The sequence below is a fragment of the Benincasa hispida genome, chromosome 11 (assembly GCF_027475165.1).
Source record: "Benincasa hispida cultivar pf3 chromosome 11, pf3_genome.v1.1, whole genome shotgun sequence".
Lineage (NCBI taxonomy): Eukaryota > Viridiplantae > Streptophyta > Magnoliopsida > Cucurbitales > Cucurbitaceae > Benincasa > Benincasa hispida.
The window spans coordinates 11275160-11298714 of NC_143488.1; the positions used below are offsets into that span (position 1 = coordinate 11275160).

The following is a 23555-nucleotide window of genomic DNA, read 5'->3' on the forward strand; positions in this document are numbered from 1 at the left end:
TCATTCTTAAAAGTCTATATTAGTAAATTCTCAACTTTCATTCCTTTTCAAGTTACCTTCCAAATATAAAATTTTAGATACATATATTTTAAATATTTCAAAGCAATTAATTTAAAATCAATTTTCATATTCCAAATCAAAGGATTTAAAATTATTTTAAACTATCTCGAATCTAAAAGGATTTTAAATCTCAAATGACAGAATTTATTATTATTTCAAACTTTCTTGAATTTCAAAGGGTAGGTTAATTTTACCTTTTCTGGATTGTCGTCTGAGCTTGGCGCTCCCTTCCCCACAGACTAGAAATTGGCAGGAATCTCATTGACACCCCTACTGAAAAGAATCTGTTTAATTTTGGCGTGGGGGACGAAGGCGCCCTTTCAACTGCACAGCTCATTTCATGAGATGGAAGCAGTGGCGGAGGGATTGTGGAGGCTGGCAGATTACCACGAGAAGCAGGGGGAATTAGGGAAGGCAATAAAGTGTTTGGAAGCCATATGCCAGAGTCCCGTGTCTTTCTTTCCTGTCGTTGAGGTCAAGACTCGGCTTCGAATTGCCACCCTTCTACTCACTCACTCTCACAGCGTCAATCATGCCAAATCCCATCTCGAGCGTTCTGTATGAAATATTTTATTTTTTCACACAACTAATGATGTAGACTAACTATTTTTACTTTCTAATTATTAATGATGGTTTTTGTTTCCCGGCAGCAATTGTTACTGAAGTCTATCCCATCATGCTTCGAATTGAAGTGCCGGGCTTATAGCTTATTAAGCCAATGTTATCATCTCGTCGGTGCTATTCCTCCCCAGAAACAGATTCTTCATAAGGGTCTTGATCTCACCAATTCTGCTGGTCACGAGTAAGCGCTCATCCTATTTCCCTGTGCCCAATAAATTTTTTCTTCATTTCCTTCGCCAATTGATATAATCAGTTTTTTGTTTCTTTGTTTGTTTCCCTCTCATTTGTTGTTGTCGTTGGTAACACTGGATTATCCTGCAAATATTTTGCTTTAGTGTTACTTTATCAACTTTACTCATTGGCGTTCTCTTCTTGCACCCATTTAAGACTGTCAGTGAAGCTATGGTCTTGCAACTTCAATTCACAGTTAGCAAATGCTCTGATTATTGAAGGAGACTATCAAAATTCAATTTCTGCCTTGGAGTCGGGATACATATTTTCAGTTGAGATATGCTATCCTGAACTGCAGGTTGGCATCTAAAATTTTGTTTTCGTTCTCACTGCCATATTTCTTTATTCTTCTGAAAGCGTATCTTCTTGTTGCTTCTTTAATTTTTGAGTTGCATATATATATATACATAACAGAAAATTTTATTGATAAGATGAAATTACAAAAAGATTCTATTTAGTGGATTACAAAAAACTTCTCCAATTGGTCATGGGATTAGATAAGCTATAGTTATCCTTGTATATGTGCGAGGAAAGAAATTATCTCCAAAAGTGTAAAAATTTCATGGCTCAAAGAAAGGGATGGAGGCACAAGTTTGTTTCACTGAATGCTATCAGCAAAGAGAAGTAAGTCTTTAATGTCAGAATTGCAGTCTTCAAGGGCACTTCTTTGCTGCCTTTTAATGAGATTGAAGAGGAAAAAACAGTTTTTTCAATTCACTATATCAAAAGATGCTTGGAAAGAGATATATGCCTTCTAACTCGGTTTGGAATACAGTTTCAGACTTTCAACTTCACAAAATTCCAAGCTCATTAGGCCCTTTAAAGATGAAGAAATTTGGATTGGAGTTCAGTCACATGGTAAAAACAAGGCTCTTGGACCAGGCGGTTTCACCACAGAATTCTACATAAAATTTTAGAACCTTTGCAAAAGAGATTTCCAAAAGCTGTTTAGTGAATTTCAGCGAAATGGCCATGTAAATGCTTGCTTGAGAGAGAATTTTGTTTGTCTTGTTAAGAAAAAAGAGACAGCTAGCTTTGTAAAGGACTTTAGACTAATCAGTTTGACTTCCTCAATTTACAAGATTCAAGCTAAAGTCTTGGCAGAAAGGATTAAGGAAGTTATGCCTTCTCTCATCTCTCCTTACCAAAGTGCGTTTGTAGAAGGAAGACAAATACTTGACCCTATCTTGATTGCAAACAAAGTCGTCGAAGAATACAGAGTTGAAAAGAAGAAATTGTGGATTTTGAAACTGTAGAAATTGGAGGAATAGAAATATTAATCTCCTTTTTCTCTTATTAAATATGTGCAGAGTAGGTCTTCTTATATAGGAGAAAGACCTTTTACAAATATGGAAAGAATAAAGACAATAAAGGAAAATAAATATTCATATACAAATATAGAAATTCCAATACTCCCCTCAAGCTGGTTTGAAGATGTCTTCCATAGCCAGCTTATCAATCAATCTGTCAAATTGTTTCTTTGGAAGACCTTTAGTTAGCACATCAGCAATTTGCTCTGATGTAGGAAGATAAGGAATGCATATTGTTCCTGCTTCAATTTTTTCTTTAATAAAATACTTATCAACCTCAACATGTTTTGTTCTATCGTGTAAAACTGGATTATGGGCAATAGAAATTGCAGCTTTATTGTTACAATAAATCCGTATAGGCATAGTCAAAGAAATCTTCAACTCTTCAAGTATCTTTTTGATCCATGTGCCTTCACAAATTCCATGAGCCAAGGCTCCAAACTTTGCTTCAACACTATTTCTGGCCACCACATTTTGTTTTTTTACTTCTCCAAGTAACCAAATTTCCTCCAACGAAGGAACAATAACCAGAGGTAGGTCTTCTATATTTAGTACTTCCAGTCCAATCTGCATCAGTGTAGATGTCACACCCCCTCTCGTTTTTACTCCCTAAGTCCGAAAGGAGGCGTGAAGACGGCAACACCATCCTTTTGTGATATCTACTGTCCCCTTTCCCCTGTATACTAGATAATTCTTATAACACAGATGTGTCTAATATCAAAGTTAAATTGATTAGCTACATTTATTTATACTAAATAGGTTTATAATAATTTTTGTGATTATTTCTGAAACCTACTATCTCTCTATTGTAGTAGGATCCATCGCACCGCTAGAGTGGCAGATCCTAACCTCAAGTGGTACTTCCAAAACGTCCTTTTCCGCTATCGGGGGGGGGGGGGGGACAAAATATTGGAAAATGTGAGCTAAAAGCTCAGTGAGGGATAAGGCATTTAAGAAACTAGGTTTTTCTTTTAGTAATTCATTTTGAAATAATTTCACAGACAACAAACACAAACAACGTCAAGAAATAAGATATAACCATCCCAGCCTGATTGCTGAGATACCACAAGCATGATCTGTTTTCCCAGGTAGTCCAGTCTAACCCAAGACACTTGTGCAAGGAAACAATCCCAGTGCCCAATATGTCCCGCCAAATGTGCACATGTTGACAAAATCTCGTTAGACGTGCTTGAGACACGCTAACATTTACCCAGGGTACAATTCTAGTTTCCAGATCAATCCTTATAAACATGCTATCAAGTAAATGCGAAGTTACACAATCTTTTACGTAAAACAATGGAAACTTAGTAACTTGACTTCGAGAGGACACCTTCCTGATCATACTAGCCTCATCAAACCATACATATATAAATATATATATATCATAACATATATGTAGATAAGATCAATTAAAACAATTGAAAATAAAACCACTCATAGTTCACCCGTAGGAGTTTCTCTTTCCTGAACTTTTCCTGCTTCCCTAGTTCCTTTATGATTCTGAACCTATGTTAATCTCATAATCAACTTAGAATCCTATTTTCTAGGGTTAAAACAACTTTAACATACCTTCTTGGCCTTAGCCCTATCTTACCAACTCTAACAAATGCTAATCTACACCCTAGGACAAACCAAGACAACTGTGGGCGCAAGGGTCATTTCCTGCAGGTTGATTGGTGTATGGACACTCCTTTAACACAAGCAAGCCTTGATCAACGCATGGCAAACTACCATTAATGCATGGTAAACCTCCCATTAACGCATCCCCCTCCTCGAGCTCCTCAATTTTCTCCAACTTCCTCTCTTTTTAAGTCTCCTTAAGGATATTTTGAGTTGTAAAGTGAAATGGAGTCTCCTCGGGTATTTATAGGCATTCCAAAGGGATCCTTGTCATCATTCCTATGCTCCAACGCATGACACCTTGCTTGTATGGCAAGTTTATGTTGGTCCAATGGATCTTCCTTGACACCTCTTCCTTGCATGCAAAGCTTAAGTGTCTTCATCATGCCTAGACTAACGCATAGCTATCTTTTGAAGTGTCATTCCGCCCTTCTTCATGTCCTACTATGCGTCCACCTCATCCTTGGCTTGGCCAAGACTTCACTTGGTTGAGCCACGTACCCTATATTGTTGTCAATCCGACCTTACTTGCCAAATTCTCTAATTAACGCATACTAACCTAGGTTGGGCGCATGGTGGCTTCATCAACCCTCCTCTATGCGTCCAACATCTCCTTTATGCATTCATGATGGTGCCTCCAACGCATGCTCACTTAGGTTTAGATGTATGGTTCCTCAATTTGGCTCTTAATCACCACGTCTTCCTCTTAGGTCTTAGGCAAGAGTATGCCCCAACTACCTCAAGCTTGCACCAACTAGGGTTTTTGGCTTCCTTGGTGTAACTCTCTACCAAGGATGTGTCTTATGCTTCCATCTTGCTCCTCCTAAAGTTCAAATGAAGTTTACAAGACCTCCCTATGCGCCAACCCTAGGTTTTATGCGCCCATCTCTCCCTCATGCGCCCATCTATCTTCCTTTTTCTTCTCTTGGTTTTTATTTTCCTCCTCAACGCATAGCCTACTCCCCAACTCCAAGACTTAGCCATATGTCTTCTTGTCTTACTTTTCCTTCAAGACTTCCATCAACATAGCCATTGATGCACCTAATGTTTCACCTATGCGCCCATCCCTTCCCTTTTTAGGGTTTCCTCCACTTGTGGTGTCTTATGTTGTCCAACACTTAGCCAACTTTTCCCCCTTGAATCCCCTATGCGCCCACCACTCATTCCTCATGTGTTAATTCCAAATTTCCTTCCTTGGTGGTGCATAGTTCAATACATGATCTTCCAACACAACCACTTCTTTCCTTAGGTTTCCACTTGATCCCAAACATCTCACCATAACACCTCCCATGCGTCCAAAATCCTCATGGTATGTGCCCACCATGTCTATTTCTACCCTAGCATGTGTCCAAGTCCTCTTTCCTTCCCAGAATATGTTCCACTTGAAGTGTCTTACCATAAGTTAAGCTCCTACCCCTCATATCCTTGGTACTTAGTCAATTTTTCTTAAGTACTCTCTTCCTTCCAAGGCATAGTTTTGGATACTTGGGTATTTTTCCCTTCAAGAGCTTGAATTTTGAGTTTCTCTTTCTGCCTAAAGAATCCTGTGAAGGTTCGGGTGTTACAGTAGACTTCTATTTGGAAGTGATTATTCCTTTTGAATAGAATACCTTTTCTAGGAGACCCTTTCAAATATCTCAAAATTCTGTTGGCAGCTTCAAAGTGAATCGGTTCAGGAGAATGCATAAACTGACTTACCATGCTCACAACAAATGCAATATCGGGACGTGTATAAGACAGATAAATTAATCTACCAACAAGCCTCTGATATCGTTCATTGTCCTTTATTTCTTCTGCTTTTACTGCTAGAAGCTTTATATTAGGTTCAATAGGAGTTTCTGCAACCTATATTCGTTGTAGGTAAAGATGTCCAATTTCCCCATGGAGACGGGACCCTGCCTCGAACAGGGCGGGGATTCCCCTATTAGGGGGGGAATGGGGAAAAAAATTCCCCGTGAGCTAAACGGAGACGGGGACGGGGAATGCATCCCGGTCCCTGCCTCGCCCCGTTTCCCATCCCCGCCCCGATTAGCTTCTACATATTTATTTAGTATAGTTATCTAATGTTATGTTATTATTAATATTATATAAATATTACATTTAAATTTCAAATTTGATTATTTCTTGGGAAAGATAATGAATATGTTTAAATTGAATATTTAAATTTAGATTATATATGTGAATAATTTGATTTATATTTATTTCTTTATACTAAAAACAATTAATTAGCTTTTTCAAGTCAAAATTTGAGTAATTTATCTTTAAATTCAAATTGTCATGTAAAACAAACCATAATAAACAATTTAATGATAATGTTAATTATTTAATTAAAATTTGCTTACATTAGCGATTTAAATTAATTGGCTTTTTACAAAAAAAAAAGGTAACGGGGAAAAATTCCTGCGGGGAACCCGATCCTCGTGGGGAATTTCACGGGGATGGGGAATGAAATGGGAGCGAGGACGGGGATGGGGCATGGCACCCCCGGCCCCGGCCCGCCCCACCCCACCCCACCCCGTGGACATCTCTAATTGTAGGTAAAGCAGAGAAAGAAGTTACCGGATTCTTTGAATATATCGGTAGGCCAGAAGACAGAACTGAATTTACTAGGTTGGACTGAGGATGTATGATCGTTCCAAGGGTTGCTCCAATAGCCCGAATCTATTGTTGAAGATTAATTAACTGCTGTTGACCACCAATGGAGACAATCTAGTCGAACCCAAAGTCCCCTGATTAGCCGGTGCATATTGAGGAAGATGAGTGGCTGCTGTATTCGGTTGCTGTCCACCCGAAAAATACGAGGATTCACCCATATATGGCACGCCAAATGGTTCCTGGTTCGAGTGAAAAGACGTAGGTTGGGACTGCGGGGCTGGCATAGAAGTACCTTGGCTGGACTGATGTGGTTGAGACGGTGCGAAAGAAAGAAGTGCCAGTGCAGGTTGGGCTAGTGCGAGGTACGGTTGGGTTGGCTGAAGGGACGTCGGTGCGATTTGGGTAGGCATGATCGGTTGGGACGACACACTCGGATACGGCGCGACTTGCAATCGCGTTTCAGACGACACACTGCTGCTCAGATTTTCCTACAACGGCTGCCGACATATCGACCAGAGGTACTTGTCGACGGCAGCTTGAACGGCGGTGTATACGATGTCGGCTGTGCCTTCTTCAATGATGTCAATGACAGTTAGGGTTTCGTCACCCTGCTCTGATACTATATTGAAATACAGAAGGGTAGAAGAAAGATGACAAGTTTACGTGGAAAACCCTAGATCAAGGAGAAAAAAACCATGATAGAATATTTTCTTATTTTTCACACACTGAATTACCACAGATACACATATAAATAGACTAAGGCAAACCTTAATACAGTAGAGAAATGTAAAAAGACTAAAATGCTCTTAGGACAAATACAACATTTCAATAGAGACAAATAAAAGGAAGGAAACTTAATGGAAAAAGACCCCCCCCATAAATGGAAAGAGACTAAGGCTCAAAATACAATGAAACAAAGAAAAATAAATATAACAATTACAATTAATTCGAACAAATACAATCAAAAGGAGAGGACAAAACTCAAATCAGCCTCAAACAAATAATAAAATAACAACTACTCTTGAAAGGCTCGAAGAATTCTTCCAAGGCAAAACTCCTTGATGTAAACCAACACCAAACAACTGAGGGAAAAGATCTGAAGGATATCAAAGATCCCCTAAAAGAGAAGAAAGGAGAAGTAATGTCCAAAACCACAACATCCACTAGAAGGCTTCAAAGGAGACGTCAACCAAGAAGCTTTTGATGACAAAAAGCTGAAGAAGAATAATAATTAATCAACTTAAATTCAACCCCCAACTCTCAGTTAAATCATAGCTTGCGGTGATTGAGATCTAATTTCTACCATCTGAAAATCACATGCCTCTATTAAGGAGTGGAATTTTGAAGGGATTGAGGATGAAGTTAAGGGATACTTTTCCGCTGATGCTACTAACCTTACTATCTTCACTTGAAAAAAGGTCATCAAAAGCTTCCGTGAGAGAGTCTTCAACAGGAAGATCATCTACCTGAGTATTAGTTAATTGCTCATCTATCTCCTCATTGCTCATACTAACCTCAGATGCAGAATCGGAATCCTCATCATGTTCCGATTGAGTGGATGTATATATCTTAGTAATGGAAGAGGAAAAAAACACCTTTGATAAACACAACATCCTGGAGGACTAAACTTTGTGTAAGTGAATGAATCTGAAGGAAGTGAAGAAGGCTGAGATAGATTTGGTGATGAAGTAATGATCAGAGTCTCCGGGTTTCCAAGAAAACTAGAGTGAGCACGCTTTTTGGTATAAAAGAAAGGGTAGGGTTTAATAAGCCGAGAGGATTTAGATCTATCACGAGCTGTTAGCAAAGATAAACCTGGTGCCACTTTTTCATCATTCTCTTACTTGTTCTCTTGTGACAATCTAGATTCTTGCGGTTCATCTAAACTCCTAACAGACTTAAAAGAGATCCCTTGAAACTGATGGAGAATTGTAGGAACGATACCTTCATCTTCCATAACTTGTTTTAAACGAGAAATATCAACTGGATTATAAAAATCACTCTCAAATAAAACATCATAAACTTGTCAGCCATACACGGGGTACAAGTAGATGGAGATAAAAATGAGAAGGGAGTTTCCTTTGCATGACTGAGGAACAGTTTAAAGACCTAAATAGCATAATCCAAACCGTAATATTCACCCGTTGGGGACTCTTGGATTTCCAAAGAGCTTTCTTCAACCCTTTATCTAAAGGGGAGGTCAATGATAAACAAGTTATGAGATTTGATTGAGAAAGCACCGTTAGCTTCAAAAGACCATAACCTCCTATCCGAACATGCCCCCATCCTTTTTTTCTAAAATGAGGCCAAGGAGATTCTGAAATTTGATTATCTCTTCCTCCTTTCGTAATCTTTGAAAGAAAATGGACCATGAGGAAGAGGAGGTATCCCAATGATCCGACACCGGAGCATTGGGGTTGAGAGCAATTCTGAATAAGCTTGGAAAGCAGATATTTAGAGGCATTTTATCTATCCACGAATCGAGCCAAAATGCAATTCTACAATTATTGCCAAGCTTGAACATGGCTAAAGCTTCAACTTTCAGCCAAGATCTTGAAATGCTAATCCATGGGCTACGTAGGCTAACACTTGGCCTCTTTTTCGTTTGTTGATTGAAACCTCAATTGACTGCAAGTGTCGATTGTGGGTGCATGTTTCTGCTTCCGTGTTGCTAGTATAACCTAATCCTATTGCCAGTTGAATTCGAGCTAGGATGCAACTCTTATACCAATTGATGTCTTCAATAATACCTTAAAGGAAGTTTTAAAATAAGAGAGCATAGTGTGTCAAGTTAACATTCAGCCATATGCATAGGCTGAGGTGACAACCTAGCAACTAACTAACTGAAAATACTAACTAAACTAGAACATCAACAAGGTGTAAAAAATATGGGAATAAGAGTAAAACCTAAAAATATAGAGGAATTTGGTTGAATGGAGCAAGCAAGAGTTATGCAAAGGTGTTAGTGGAAAATCATAGGGCTTATCCCCCTAGTTTTGGAAAATTAATTCTCGACTCAAGGAAAGCTCAAACTTCTTATCAGGTTTAAAATGATCACGATGTGTTTCAGCTTGAGTTCGATGAATTGTGGGTAATCTCAAGACTTTTTCCGCATAATGATTGGACGAAAATAGCAGTGGTTTTGGAAGACCACTTCAAAACTGAAGTGTTGATCGATCCCTTTTTTGATGATAAAGCTTTGATTAAAGTTGTCACTAGAAACTTGGCGAATTTTATTGTTTCTCCAGGAAATTGGACGACTTTTGAGGACTTCCATTTGCATTTTGAAAAATGGAATGGCGAAATTCAGTCATCCGAGATTTATAAAGAGATATGGGGTTGGATTTCAATTAAAAAATCTACCCTTAGATTATTGGTGTCGTGAGACTTTTCAGTCTATTGGGACATATTTTGGTGGCCTTATTAGCAAAGCAGCTGACACTCTCAATATGATCAATTATTCGGTGGCTCAAATTCAAGTCCAACATAATCTTTGTGTTTTATGCCAACAACCATTGAAATTAAGAATAAAATCAGAGGAAATATGTTTCTTCATTTTGGTGACATTGAAGTCTTGGATCCTCCAAATATAGTTTATGACGCTTTATTTTTGAGTGATTTTTACAACCCAGTTGATATTTTTCTAGGAAGCACATATACTTCTAATTGTGTAGAGAATCGGTATCAGATACGGATATGTCCAAATACGTGATTTGAAGTATTTGGTTTTTTTATTTTTTTTATTTTTATTTTTAATTTTCAGAAATGCGTATCTGCTTCCAGATATGTGAAGGGGATGCGTGGGTCAAATTTTTTTTTTTTTCTTTCAAATTTAAGCCCAACCATTTAAAAAGCCCAACCCACAACCTATTTTATTTTAGTGCATGTTTAGGAGTGATTTTAAAATCATCAAAAATCACTTTTTTCATTTTTAAAATCACTCGGACACATTTTTAATTACTCAAAATTAATTTAGTTTTCAATCTTACACTTTTAAATGCAATTTTCATATCATCAAAATTAGTTTTGAAGAATTAAACATGTTTCACAGATTTTGAAAATGAAAAAAGTGATTTCAACCATTTTAAAATCACTTCTAAACATAAAAGTCCACTTAAATTGAGCAATCCAAAACCAAATAAATTAAAATTGATAAAACATAATTTTTTTTTTTTAAAAAACCTGAAATGTAATTAAATCTTCATTCTTCCCTTCTCTCTCATTATTTAAATCATGATTCACACCCGCTTCATCTTGAACTTCATTCTTCATCTTCTACTTCTTTCCTACCGTCTACTCTAGTTGTTCAACAATCACTCGACGTTACTGGATTTTTTTTCAAGTTTTCACTCTCTTCTTGAATCTATTTTATTCTAACTTAAAATAAGTATTATAGCAATTAAATAGACATTATTATCTTCAATGTATCCGTATCTTAGTTTTTTAGAAATTAACGTATCGCCGTATCGTATCGTATCGTATCCGTGGAATGTATCCGTATCTGTGTCTGTGGTTCTTAGATATTTTTCGTTTAAAGCAGATTATGAAAGATGAAGGTCGAGCCCTGAAGCAGACTTTTGTGAACCGATTCAGAGTTTTCCATTAGTTTCAAGGGATCCCTTTGAGCCTTTCAGGATTTTGGGAAAACCTAAAGAGCTTAACCTATTAGCAAAGCAATTTGGGTTGCCATAGGAGAACAAACATGAGAATGATGAAAAAGTGGCACATGCAAATATTTTGGATAGATCTAAGACTTCTCGGCTTGTTGAACCCCACCCTTTCTTTTATACCAAGAAAGCTTGCTCACTCTGGTTTCCCTATAAAATTAGAGATAAACACAAACATTTTGGAGGAAGCTTGTACTTGGATCATCACTTCATCATCAAAGCTTTCTCGGCCTCTTTCACTTTCTTTAGATCCGTTCACTTATACAGAGTTCATTCCTCCAGGATCAAATGTTGAGTTTACCAAGGGTGTTTTGTCCTCTTCCAATACTAAGGCATCTACCTCCACCCAATCTGTTCATGATGGGGTTGGGGATTTCGATTTGCTTATGAGGTTAGTATGAGTAGTGAGGAGGTGGATGAGCAGTTAGCTGATACTGAGTTAGATGTACTTCCTATTGAAGACTCTCTCACAAAAGTTTTTGATAATCTCTTCTCAATTGATGATGGTAAGATTGCAGATAAGGCTATACTTTCATTAGCATCAGTAGAAAAGTATCCCTTAACTCCTTCCTCAGTTCCTTCCAAATTTCAATCCTTAATAGAGGCGTGTGGCTTACAGATGATAGAAATCCAGCCTCAGTTGCCACAAATTCTGATTTAATTGAGAATTTGGGAAGTTTTTAAATCGAGAATTTGGGAAGTTTTCTCAGGTGAAGTCTCCATTCAAGCCTTTCAAAGAATCTTTCAGGGATGTTGTATTTTTGGGCATTGTTTTTCCTTTCTTCACTTCTAGTGGGTTTTCAATATCTTGTTTAAGGCTAACCGTTTCTAGTTTGGTTGGGTTCTTCAGAAGTTGTCCATTAACTGTTTCGTGTTTGATTACATTGAGGAGTTTCACTTTGAAGGAATTCTTCGAGCTTTTCAAGAGTAGTTGCTATTTTGTTTTTGGTTTGAGATCGTCTAGAGTTTCCTCTTCTACTTTTGGTTGTATTTGGCCGTAGTGGTTGTAATTGCTATATTTATTTTATTTTATATCATTGTATTTTGAGCATTGGTCTCTTTACATTTAATTGATGAAAGTCTTGTTTCCTTTCCAAAGAAAAGGATAAACAACCCAAAGATTTACAGAAACATCCCAAGAAGGAATAAGGAGCTGAAGAATAAACCAAGAACAAAAGCCCTCGATTGAAGGAAGCCGATGATGACAATCTGAGACGATGAATCAACTATGGGTATAGGAAAGAGGTGGAGGATGCGATGGAAGGAAGTGGAAGGTGAAAAGTTAGAGGAGAGAGAAGAGAACGTTTTCCGTCTTCACATAACATAAACCAACTTCTTGCTCTAATACTACCACACTCAAATTGAGAGATTAGATATTTTGAATATATTCAAAAATATTTTTGAAAAGGAAATAAACTTTTTCATTGAATAAATGAAAATAGGCCAATGCTTAAAATACAAAGATATGAAAACAAAAGCAAATTACAAAGATAACTAAGCAGAAAAGATAAAAGTGATACAATTCAGACAAGATCTTGAGTAGAATAATCAGCAAGTTGCTTAGAAGAACACCATGAGGATACCCATCACAGTAAAAAAGACCCAATCCATATGTTTGTACTTTAGGTTTTCTTACATAGGAGGAATAACCATTTTTTTTAAAAAGTGTAAAACTCTTAGGTTTGAGAAAGAATTAGAATGCTCTAGTCATTCACTAAAGATATGAATATATACAAGTGTACAAAGTATAGAAAAGGAAAATATCACAAAATATTTACAAGAATGGAAAATCCTAATTATAGAAATTATAACACTCCCCCTCAAGTTGGAGCATACATGTTAATCATGCCCAACTTGTTACATAGATAATCTATACGTCTTCCATCCAATGCTTTCGTGAAGATATCTCCTAATTGTTCTCCAGTCTTCACATATCCTGTAGATACCAGCCCTTGTTGAATTTTCTCACGTACAAAATGGCAATCAACTTCAATATGTTTAGTTCTTTCATGAAATACTGGATTAGACGCAATATGAAGTGCTGCTTGATTATATTTATCACACCACAACTTTGTCGGTGTGGTGATTTCAAACCCCAACTCAACAAGAAGTTAATATATCCAAATCAATTCACACACAGATTGTGCCATTGTTCTATATTTTGATTCTGCACTTGAACGTGACACCATATTTTGCTTCTTACTCTTCCAGGAAATCAAATTACCACGAACAAAAACACAATACCCTGACGTTGATCTTCTGTCTTCTTTAGATCTTGCTCAATCGGCGTCTGAGAAACATTCAATATTAGTATGACCATAATCCTTATATAATAAACCACGCCCAAGAGTAGCCTTCAAATAACTAAGAATCTATTCCATTGCAATCCAATGATCAACTGTAGGGCATGACATGTACTGACTCACAATACTTACTGAATAGGCTATGTCGGGTCGAGTCACTGTAAAGTAGTTAAGTTTTCCCACTAACCTCCTATATCTTTCAGGATCTTTTAGCAATTCTTCATCTTTTGTGAGTTGTAAGTTGGGCATCATTGGGGTATTACATGGCTTGGCCCCTAGCTTTCCTGTTTCAGTCAACAAATCAAGTACATATTTTCTCTGTGATAATAGAATTCCTTTCATGCTTCTTATTACCTCAATTCCTAAGAAGTATTTCAACATGCCCAAATCTTTTGTATGGAATTGACTATGAAGAAAGGTCTTTAGAGACTGGATACCTAAAGCATCATCACCAGTAATCACAATATCATCCACATATACGACTAACAAGATGACACCACCCTCAGATCTCTTAAAAAAGACTGAATGATCTGACATGCTCTTCTGCATTCCAAAGCTTTCAATCACTTGACTAAATTTACCAAACCAAGCTCGTGGGCTCCGCTTTAATCCATACAAGGATTTACGAAGGCGACACACTGTTCCATTCTCCCCCTGAGCAACAAACCCTAGTGGTTGCTCCATATACACCCCTTCTTGAAGATCACCATGAAGAAATGCATTTTTAATATTAAGCCGATGTAAAGGCCAATGATTGATTGAAGCTAATGAAATAATCAACCGTACAGATACCATTTTTGCTACGGGAGAAAAAGTATCAGCATAGTCAACGTCATAAGTTTGTGCATAGCCTTTCGCTACAAGGCACGCTTTTAACCGAGCAACAGAACCATCAGGATTGACTTTAACCGCAAACACCCATTTGCAACCGATAGCCTTCTTTCCTGCAGGGAGAGAAACTAAATCCCAAGTACAATTATCATCTAAGGCAGTCATCTCCTCCACCATTGCGACACACCAACCAGGATGAGACAAAGCCTTATGAACAATTTTAGGGATGGATACAGACTCTAAGGATGCAATGAATGAACATGTGGAAGGTGACAAATGGTTATATGAAACAAAAGAGGAAATAGGATAAGTACATGTACGTTTACCTTTACGAAGAGCAATAGGGAGATCATCACTCATTTCTGGATCCACTGACGAAGAAGACTCTGGTACAGGGCATGGAATTGAAGGAGGTTGTCGTCGAGTGTAGACCTTAACGATGGGTGGAAGAGTAGAGGTAGCCACAGGTAGAGATGAATCAGGAAGAGGATCGGAGGGAGAAGTAACTGTGTAGACAAGGAAATCATCCTCTACTTCCTTATGCTCCCATTGACTCTTATTTGGAAAGAATGATGGTGATGAAAAAAATGGGGTATGTTAAAAAAATGTGATATCAGGAGAGAGGAATATTTATTTAGACTAGGACAATAACACCGATATCCCTTTTGGACATGGGAATAACCAAGGAAAACACATTTTAAGGACTTTGGATCCAGCTTGGTATGCTGAGGCCGAACATCCCGAACAAAGCAGGTACAACCAAATATTTTGGGTGGAATGGGAAATAAATTTTGCTTGGGGCATAAAGTACGAAAAGGTATCTCACCCTTAAAAATGGAAGAAGGCATGTGATTTATTAAGAAACAAGCTGTGGAAACAGCATCAACCCAAAAAGATTTTGGAACATGCATTTGAAACATCAAAGCTTTGGTTGTCTCAAGGAGATGACGATTCTTTCGTTCTGCAACCCCATTTTGAGATGGAGTATCGGCACAGGAAGATTGATGAAGAATGCCATGTGCATCTAAATAAGACTTGAGTGTATGAGAAAAATATTCCTTAGCATTATCACTCCGTAGGATTTTAAGAGCACCATTAAACTGAGTTTGGATTTCAGCATAGAAGTTAGAAAGTGAGAAAGTAACTCAGAACGACTTTTCATTAAATATAACCACATAACACGAGAATAGTCATCGACAAATGTAACAAAATACCGAAACCCTCCCTTGGACTCAACAGGACAAGGACCCCAAACATCAGAATGGACTAATTCAAAAGGAGCACTAGCTCGTTTATTGACTTGAGGATACAAACTCAAACGATGAAATTTAGCAAACTGACATGACTTACAATCTAAAGAAGACAAAAATTGAAGTTGTGGACGAAGACTCTTCAACACAGAGATAGACAGGTGACCCAAACGACAATGCTCTTCAAAGGGAGACGACACACTTGAGCATGTGATGGCCGTAGGTGTTTGTGGTTCAAAGATGTAAAGACCTCCAAATTCACGCCATTTACCAATAGTCTGTTTCGTCATAAGATCTTGAAATAAGCAATAACCAAGAAAAAAGGAGACACAACAATGAAGATCACAAGTGAGTTTACTGACCGAAATCAAATTAAACGAGAAATGTGGTAAATTTAAAACTGATGACAAAGAAATTGATTCAGTAAGATGAACAGTTTTTGATCCTAAAACAGGAGTGGAGGTTCCATCAGCTATAGTGACATTAGGTGAAGAGGTAGATGTACAAAGGTTAGAGAATAAATTGGGGTTACCTGTCATATGGTCTGTAGCGCCAGAGTCAATGACCCATTTTGACGTGGAGGAAAGAAGACATTTGGAAATGTTACCTGTCTCTGCGATGGCCGTAATGGGAGTAGAAGATGATGCCCTCGATGACTCTTGATACTGCTGAAATTTAGCAAACTCCTCTGCAGAAATCGTAATTGACTTGTCAAGATTATCAGGAGTAGAGGCGACATGTGCAAAGGGTGATGACATTCTCTGACCCTTATTCAGCAATTTTCTGCATTCACGCTTTGTATGGCCAGATTTATGACAATAATAGCAAACAATACCTCCTGGATTTGATCTTTGGTTATTTGGATGACCTTTGAAGCTATTTGATTCAACCCCCTTATTACCTCTATAATCATTTGTGCGCCCAATCAAAGCATTGCTAGAATCAGATGATGTAACTGCTTGTGTCTTTTTAGTACGAAGTATTCGAGTGTAAGCTTCTTCCAACGAGGAGATATTTGAGCTTGACAACACTTGATCTTTGTCCATCTCATATTTAGGTGCAAGACCTACTAAAAAACTCATGATAAACAACTTTTCACATTGAGCCATTAGAACTTTTGGATCCGTGCTGATTGGCATTAAGGCATTGAATTTCGCGCATGTATTTTTAACCTCCATAAAGTAGCTTGTAAGAGATTTTTCTCCTTGATGAGGTTGATATAGAGTGTTACAAACATCAAACACTCTATTAATATTTTCTTTCCCTGAATAAAGGAAATCCAGATATTTCAATAGTTCCTTGACTGATTCGCAGTGATTTACTAGTTCAACAATTTCACGGTCAATAGAAGAAGCATCCTTGAATCATCTCGCCACCAAATCTTCTTATTAGCATCAATCGGTGGCTCTTCTGTGATGTGATCATCCATCTCCATACTCCTAATAAAGTGGCAGACATTTGATCTCCATGAATAGTAGTTGGATCCATTCAACTTGTGTTCAGTTACTTTTGACACCATAGGAACAATCTCAGACATGACTACTGGTTTCTTATCGGCCATTATCTCAAAAACAATAGACACTGGACAATAGAGATTCAAACCCTAATTTACCGAAGAGATGTCTTTACAAGCAGTGAGAATATCTATATATACCAAACAAACACACCACCAAGAAGAGTCAACCACACTGAAGAAATCCACAGAAAATGAACAAAAAAAGGACGGCACACGCGCCTACACGTGCCGGCGCGTGGATGGACGGCAAAGAAGAATAGTAGGCGCGTGAGCCTCATGCGTTGGTCAGATGGCAATCGGACCTTGAGGTTTTTTAGATCGGCAGTTGGGCTCCTCTTTGGACTGGGCGGTGTAAAAAAACAATTTTTTTTTTTTTTTTTTGGGTGGTGGCGGCTAACGACGGCGACTGTGAGCAAAAGTGTAAACTCACCTCTCCACAAAACCCTAAACGTATCACAAATGGGTTCTAAATTCTGATACCATGTAAAACTCTTAGGTTTGAGAAAGAATCATAATGCTCTATTCATTCACCAAAGATATGAATATATACAAGTGTACAAAGCATAGAAAAGGAAAATATCACAAAATATTTACAAGAATGGAAAATCCTAATTATAGAATTATAACAAAAAGGAAACGAGCCTCTTTATTAATAAGGTGAAAAGAGACTAATGCTCAAAATACAAGAGGGTTATACAAAGAGCAAGAGAGCCTAAGGATCAGGATTCACATTCGGGCATCTCAACTAGGTTGACACCCCATTAATGCCCTCATCATATCCATACAAAACTAACATAATGATAAAAAGCAAAGGACAACCAAGGTCCCAAGACAATTCACTAACCGATACACATTGATACAAAGGAAGACTAGGCCAGATAATATAAGATTGAGATAAAAACTACTAAAAAACTGGGAAGATGAAGGCCTGCCAATTTAAACATAATTCCTGTATGGAGAAATCTTCGAAAGTCTTGCATAAAGTGCATTAGGATGAAGCATTTCTTCGTGCTAATTCAAACTGATCCACCCAACCTACTTCTTTATTGTGGAATACTCTTTGGTTTCTTTCAAACCACAATTATGCAAGTAAAGCCTTCGCCGTATTAACCCCCTAGGGCGCTTCTTAAGTGAAGGGCCTATTAAAATTTGCTGAACATTACTTCTAAAATTATCTCTAAACATCCCAGCAATATTAAAAAATGGAGAAAAATTTCCACCACCATGTTGCTGAATATGAACTTTTGATGGCATTAAAGTTGCGACTTAGCAGGAGGCCGTGAAACTCGGTGGCCGGAAAGGGCAAGCTGCTGCTACTGCTGCTGCTGCTTCTTCTTCTTCAGATTTCTGATAGGTTGAAGGAAGTAGGAAATGTTTCTCAAAGTGCAGTTACCATGGAATGTCATAATTCCTGCTGAAAACTTGGACGCAAAAGGCTTGATGCTCCAAAGGTCTATTATAATTCGTCTACTGGACGAATTTGCCACAAAAAAGGCCACCAAGGATCTCGGCTATTTCCTCGCAGTTACAACTCTTGAAAATATAGGAGAAGGGAAAGTTCGTCAGACAGGTGATGTCTTGTTTCCAGTTATTTTTAGTGGTATCACCTTCAAACTTTATAGGGGAGAGATCTTGGAAGGAGTTGTTCACAAGGTTCTCAAGCACGGTGCTTTCTTGAGATGTGGCCCTGTTGAGAGCATATATCTCTCTTACCTGAAAATGCCAGATTACCGCTATGTGCCGGGTGAGAATCCTGTGCTCTCAAAAATTGAGAAAGATGTAGTAGTATGTTTTATTGTCATTGGAACAAAGTGGCTTGAGGCCGAAAGGGAGTTTCAGGCACTGGTAAGTTTGGAGGGTGATTATTTAGGGCCTGTTTCTTAGTGAATTTCTGGCACTGTACTGTTAAGTTTGTACTGTGTATATATAAACAAAATCAAGTCATCTTCAGGATGGATCAATGTGTAGGTGACATTATTAAGTGAAGCTAAATGTTTGTAGGAAGTTTCTTGGACGATGGATGGTAGGCCTGTAATGCAATTTGCTATCATGTTATTTTCTTCATCTTTGTTGAGCTTTTAAGACTTGATTATATTGTTTAGACGGATATTGAATATCTATGTTTGTTTTACTGAATATGAACTTTTGAAAAATAGGTTATGCAAATCTTCACCATCCTTTTTAAACAAAGGGCAAATAGAAGATAACAAATGAACCGAAGGGAACTTTCTTTGCATGACCGAGGAACAATTTAGAAGGCCAAAAATCATTATCCACACTTGAATATTTACTCTTCTCGGACTTTTAGTCTTCCATAAAGCCTTATATAGACATTTGTCCAAAGGGGATGAAGGGGAGAGATGAGTAGTGAGAGATTTAACTGAAAAATTACCGAAAGCTTCTAGGAACCATGTTTTCGTATAAGAATTTTCCGAAATTCTTGTGCCTGAAATTAGAGTTAACAAGTCGTGAAACTCTATTATCTCGTCATCTTTAAGCAATCGACGGGATACAATAGACCAAGAAGTCAGCATATGATCCCAATGAGATGCTTTGGATCCCTTTGGTAACAAAGCAATCCTAAAAAGTCCAAGATACCGAATATTCAGAGGGAGTGCATCTACCCATAGGTCGGTCCAAAAAGAAATTCGAGTACCATTGTCAAGTTTGAAAGGAGCCAAAGCTTCCACTTTCAACCAAATTATCGAACTGCAAATCCAAGGGCTTCTCAAGCTATTCCCCACCTTTCCAGCCGTGTGCCAATAATGAAGTCTTTTCCATGAATGCTTCTAACCACTTGCCTCTATAAGGAATTTTCTTCCTCCATATATCGCCAACCCCATTTAGCTAGTAAAGCCATATTTCTATTTTTGAGACCTCCAAATCGAGACCTCCATCAATTAAGGAACGTGTAACAATGACAATGTCCCATTTCACCAAATAGTTTGTTTTGCTTCCCTTATGCCCTTCCCAAAAGAAATTTCGCATAATTCTTTCTAACGAGAGAATCACTTTATCGGGCATTGCAAATAAGGACAAATAATAAGTTGGAAGATAGGAATAACCATTACAACTGAGGAAGAAAAGGAAAAGGACTAATATCAAATATTCACAACCGTTTTTCTTGGGACGCGACATATGAAATTATGATGTACAATTAATGAGCATTCTTAAAATTTGGGTTATTGAAGGTTCTTTTTTATTTTTTGATTTTTTTAACGTACAATCTATTTGATAGTATGAGGTTCAATCTCAAAACCAATTGGCAACGGGAGGGAGTATCTCATCCATCTTATAAAGAGTGTGAGGTCTTTTGGTTTTTCCAACGTGGGATTCTCAACCTACCCCCTCAAGATGGTGCCTCTTTTGGGTTCACCATTCTTGATCGGATCTCAATTTCTTTTTTATTGGATCGAATATCCGTTTGGGCTTTATGGGCTCTGATTCCATATTTGATAGTGTGAGGTTCCATCTCAAAGTCAATTGGAAACTGGAGGAGTATCCCATCTATCTTATAAAAAGTGTGAAGTCCCTTGGTTTTTCCAATGTGTGGGATTCTCAACACAACCGTTCAAACAATGCCTTCCTTTTATCTATCTTATTTTATTTTTGAAAAGGAAACATAACTTTTCATTGATAAATTGAAAAGAGATTAATGCTCAAGGATACAATAACCTTTAAGAGGAAAGAGAATGCTCAAAAATAAAATGAGAAGAAATACTAATGAGATACAAAGAGGATAAGACAACAAAAAAACACACTTATTCCTAACAAACCAGCTCCAAAAAGGAAAACAAAACAAGAGAGCACATAAACTATAGCCAAAGTCGATAACAATCCAATGGGCAGATGAGGAAAGAAGTCCAAAAAGGCTGGAAGTGCGAGAATCAAACCACAGTTCAAACTAACTTCTAAACTGCCACTTCCAAGATTACAACTACCAAGAGAAATCCTTTTATCTATTTAAAAAATTAAACTATAGATTAACTTCTTCTGAAATTCCATCTTTATTTTTTTGAAAAGGAAACAAAACTTTTCATTGATAAAATGAAAAGAGAGTAATGCTAAAAAGTACAATATTCCGAAAGAGAAATAAGAAGAAAATAACAAGGAGAGTATATATAAGAAACGATTCCAACTGAAAGTGAGATTATCATTCTTCTTCCAATTCTCCCTTTCACCACACTTTGTCTTGTTCAAGCTTCAATTTCTTTTTATTCTGAGGTTATAGCTTCTATAATTGATTCTTGAGCTCGCTTAGATTGAATAAGAACTTGATCGCTATTGTCAAAACTGCATCATTGTTTCTACCAAACTGTGATTCCCCATTTACGACCTCGATACCTCCGTCAACCATTGCAGCCAGCGTTGGAGACGGTGTCGTATTCTGAAGAAGAGGAATGAGGCAGTCGCTGGTGTTCGGAGACGACTATGGCCATGGAACCCACATCCAGTCCTCTTTGTCAGCTTCGCTCTTCCCTTCTCATAGAGATGTTTTTTACAGTTGTGGAGCTTCGGGATACGAACTGAACTTGAGCTCTATTAACCGCAACACATCGACTGTTGGCTCTAAATATGGTAAATCGATTAAGCGAGGGATCATATCATTTCTAAACATCGACGAAAGCAGATTTACACAGGTTGATGAACTTCAATGTGTGCCTCATTTCTCAAAGAACTCTTGGGGTCTGTTTCGCCGAAGAATCAAACTACTGTGTCAGAAGTGTGGAAACCATATTGGAAATGCTCGCAGTAACCATACTTTCTTCAGCCCACTTGTTTCAGATGGATCAGATTCATCCTTGCCCAATGAAGTCTCTAGGTGCATGAAATATGAAGTAAAAATTCGTGCTTTACAGCCTTCATCTTCCAATGAATTTGGTACCACAGTTATTTAAACAAGGATAAGGGTTTGTTTGTTGAATGGTTCTTTGGAGCTAAAAGAATTGCTTAGCAGCAACAAATGCAGGATTCTTGAATCTGTTTGCTGTGTTTTACATGTGAATAGAATTGGGTCTCAAATGGAAGGGAAGTGTAATTGAAAAGGATTCACTGTTATTGTTATTGCAAACTGAAAGTATGATTTATATGACTGAATTGTTTCGAAGCTAAAAAAAGATTACAACTGAAAATGAGAACAAGCCAAATAGACAAAAAACCTGAAACTATAAGCACCTAAAGCTTGGAGAGAGAGCACTAAAAGAAGCCGTGAGAGGAGATGGGCCAAAACAAACGAGCCAAGTGAGCAAAATAACAAAGTAAAAGGGGAAAAAAAGAAAACCTGGATAATAGAGAATTCACCACAGCAGACCAAAAACTTTGAAAATTGGCACAAGAAAAAGAATTAAATTATCACACCTGAGGTTTCCGGAAAAGTTACGTTTGGGTTCCTTTTTTAGTCTGTTAGTTAAATTTTTTAATCTAGGATGATCCTTTTGGATTGAATTTCTTGACTAAACTTCTTTGTATTAATTTAATTTACCTACTTTCACCAGTGAAAAAGCATTTAAAAAAATCAGTGTCTTGTATACACATCTAACTAATTATCTTGTTTTCACGTGTGAAAGATGTTTTTTGCTACTTCTATCCTTCATGTGCACCTTATGCAATGGTACGATGATAATTCTGTTGAACAAGCTGTTAACAAATGTGATGAGGTCTGGGAATCTATTGAACCTGAGAAAGTAAGTGGATTTCTTCCCTTCTCTCTCTCTCTCTCTCTTTTTTTTTTTTTTTGAAACGAAAGAAGACTTTCATTGAAATAATTTTTCTTCCCTTCTTTTATGTTCTCCGTGGTTGTATGTCAGCAACACAACATCTAAAGATGACCAGGCTTATCTATCTCTAAAAGTAATTTTTTTGTTCTGATTAGAATTATGTACACATTTACTTTTCTTCACTCTTTGTCTTGTCTTACCTCTCCAATAAAGAGACAGCAGTGTGTTGGTTTATTATTTTACAATGAGCTGCTGCACATATTTTATCGACTTCGGATCTGCGACTACAAGAATGCTGCTCAACATTTAGATAAATTAGATGCTGCAATGAAGGCTGATTTGCAACAAGCCCAGTACATAGAGGATCTGACTAAAGAAATGAATGCTTTAAATCAGAGTCTATCCAGGTCTGATCTACATTATAAAGATAGGTTGGCTCTCACTGAAAAACATGCTCAGCTTCAGGAACAGCTTAGAAGTATGACTAGACCAACTTCCTCGAGCAAAGAATCTTTGGAACCTGGGCATTTTGGAAATGTGAGAACATCTAGAGACAAGCTTGAGTTGGCACCATATCCTATTGATGGGGAGTGGCTACCAAAAAGTGCTGTGTATGTGCTTGTGGATCTTATGGTTGTTATCTTTAGCCGGCCTAAAGGACTTTTCAAAGAGTGCACAAAACGAATTTTATCTGGAATGCTTACTATCCAAGGTAAATATTTTAGAATGTTAACTTTTTATCTACTACTGAATATCCGTTTGTCCTAGATTAACTCATGTAGCCTAAAGGATAAAAGGAGAGAAATTTTAGGCTAAAAGGAGAGACGCTAAGAA

At 37.5% G+C, this 23555-nt stretch overlaps 1 protein-coding gene and 2 pseudogenes across 3 annotated transcripts in view; all 3 read left to right on the forward strand.

The window, feature by feature from the left end:
- The first annotated feature begins 405 nt into the window (after nucleotides 1–405).
- The window catches only part of LOC120090296 (Tetratricopeptide repeat (TPR)-like superfamily protein), a 38310-nt gene continuing 15160 nt past the window's right edge, over nucleotides 406–23555 (forward strand). Inside the window, exons 1-5 of the mRNA XM_039047870.2 lie at nucleotides 406–618; nucleotides 711–862; nucleotides 1069–1210; nucleotides 22572–22688; nucleotides 22935–23433. Coding sequence (XP_038903798.2) covers nucleotides 406–618; nucleotides 711–862; nucleotides 1069–1210; nucleotides 22572–22688; nucleotides 22935–23433 — 1123 coding nt within the window. The remainder of the gene's footprint in view (nucleotides 619–710; nucleotides 863–1068; nucleotides 1211–22571; nucleotides 22689–22934; nucleotides 23434–23555) is intronic.
- LOC150032383 (uncharacterized protein At4g08330, chloroplastic pseudogene) lies at nucleotides 1070–22093 on the forward strand (annotated as a pseudogene). Its single transcript, XR_016524430.1, has 2 exons — nucleotides 1070–1210; nucleotides 21367–22093. The product of XR_016524430.1 is annotated as an uncharacterized protein At4g08330, chloroplastic pseudogene (transcript).
- LOC120090297 (DNA-directed RNA polymerase V subunit 7 pseudogene) lies at nucleotides 18232–19076 on the forward strand (annotated as a pseudogene). The gene has a single exon (XR_016524429.1). The product of XR_016524429.1 is annotated as a DNA-directed RNA polymerase V subunit 7 pseudogene (transcript).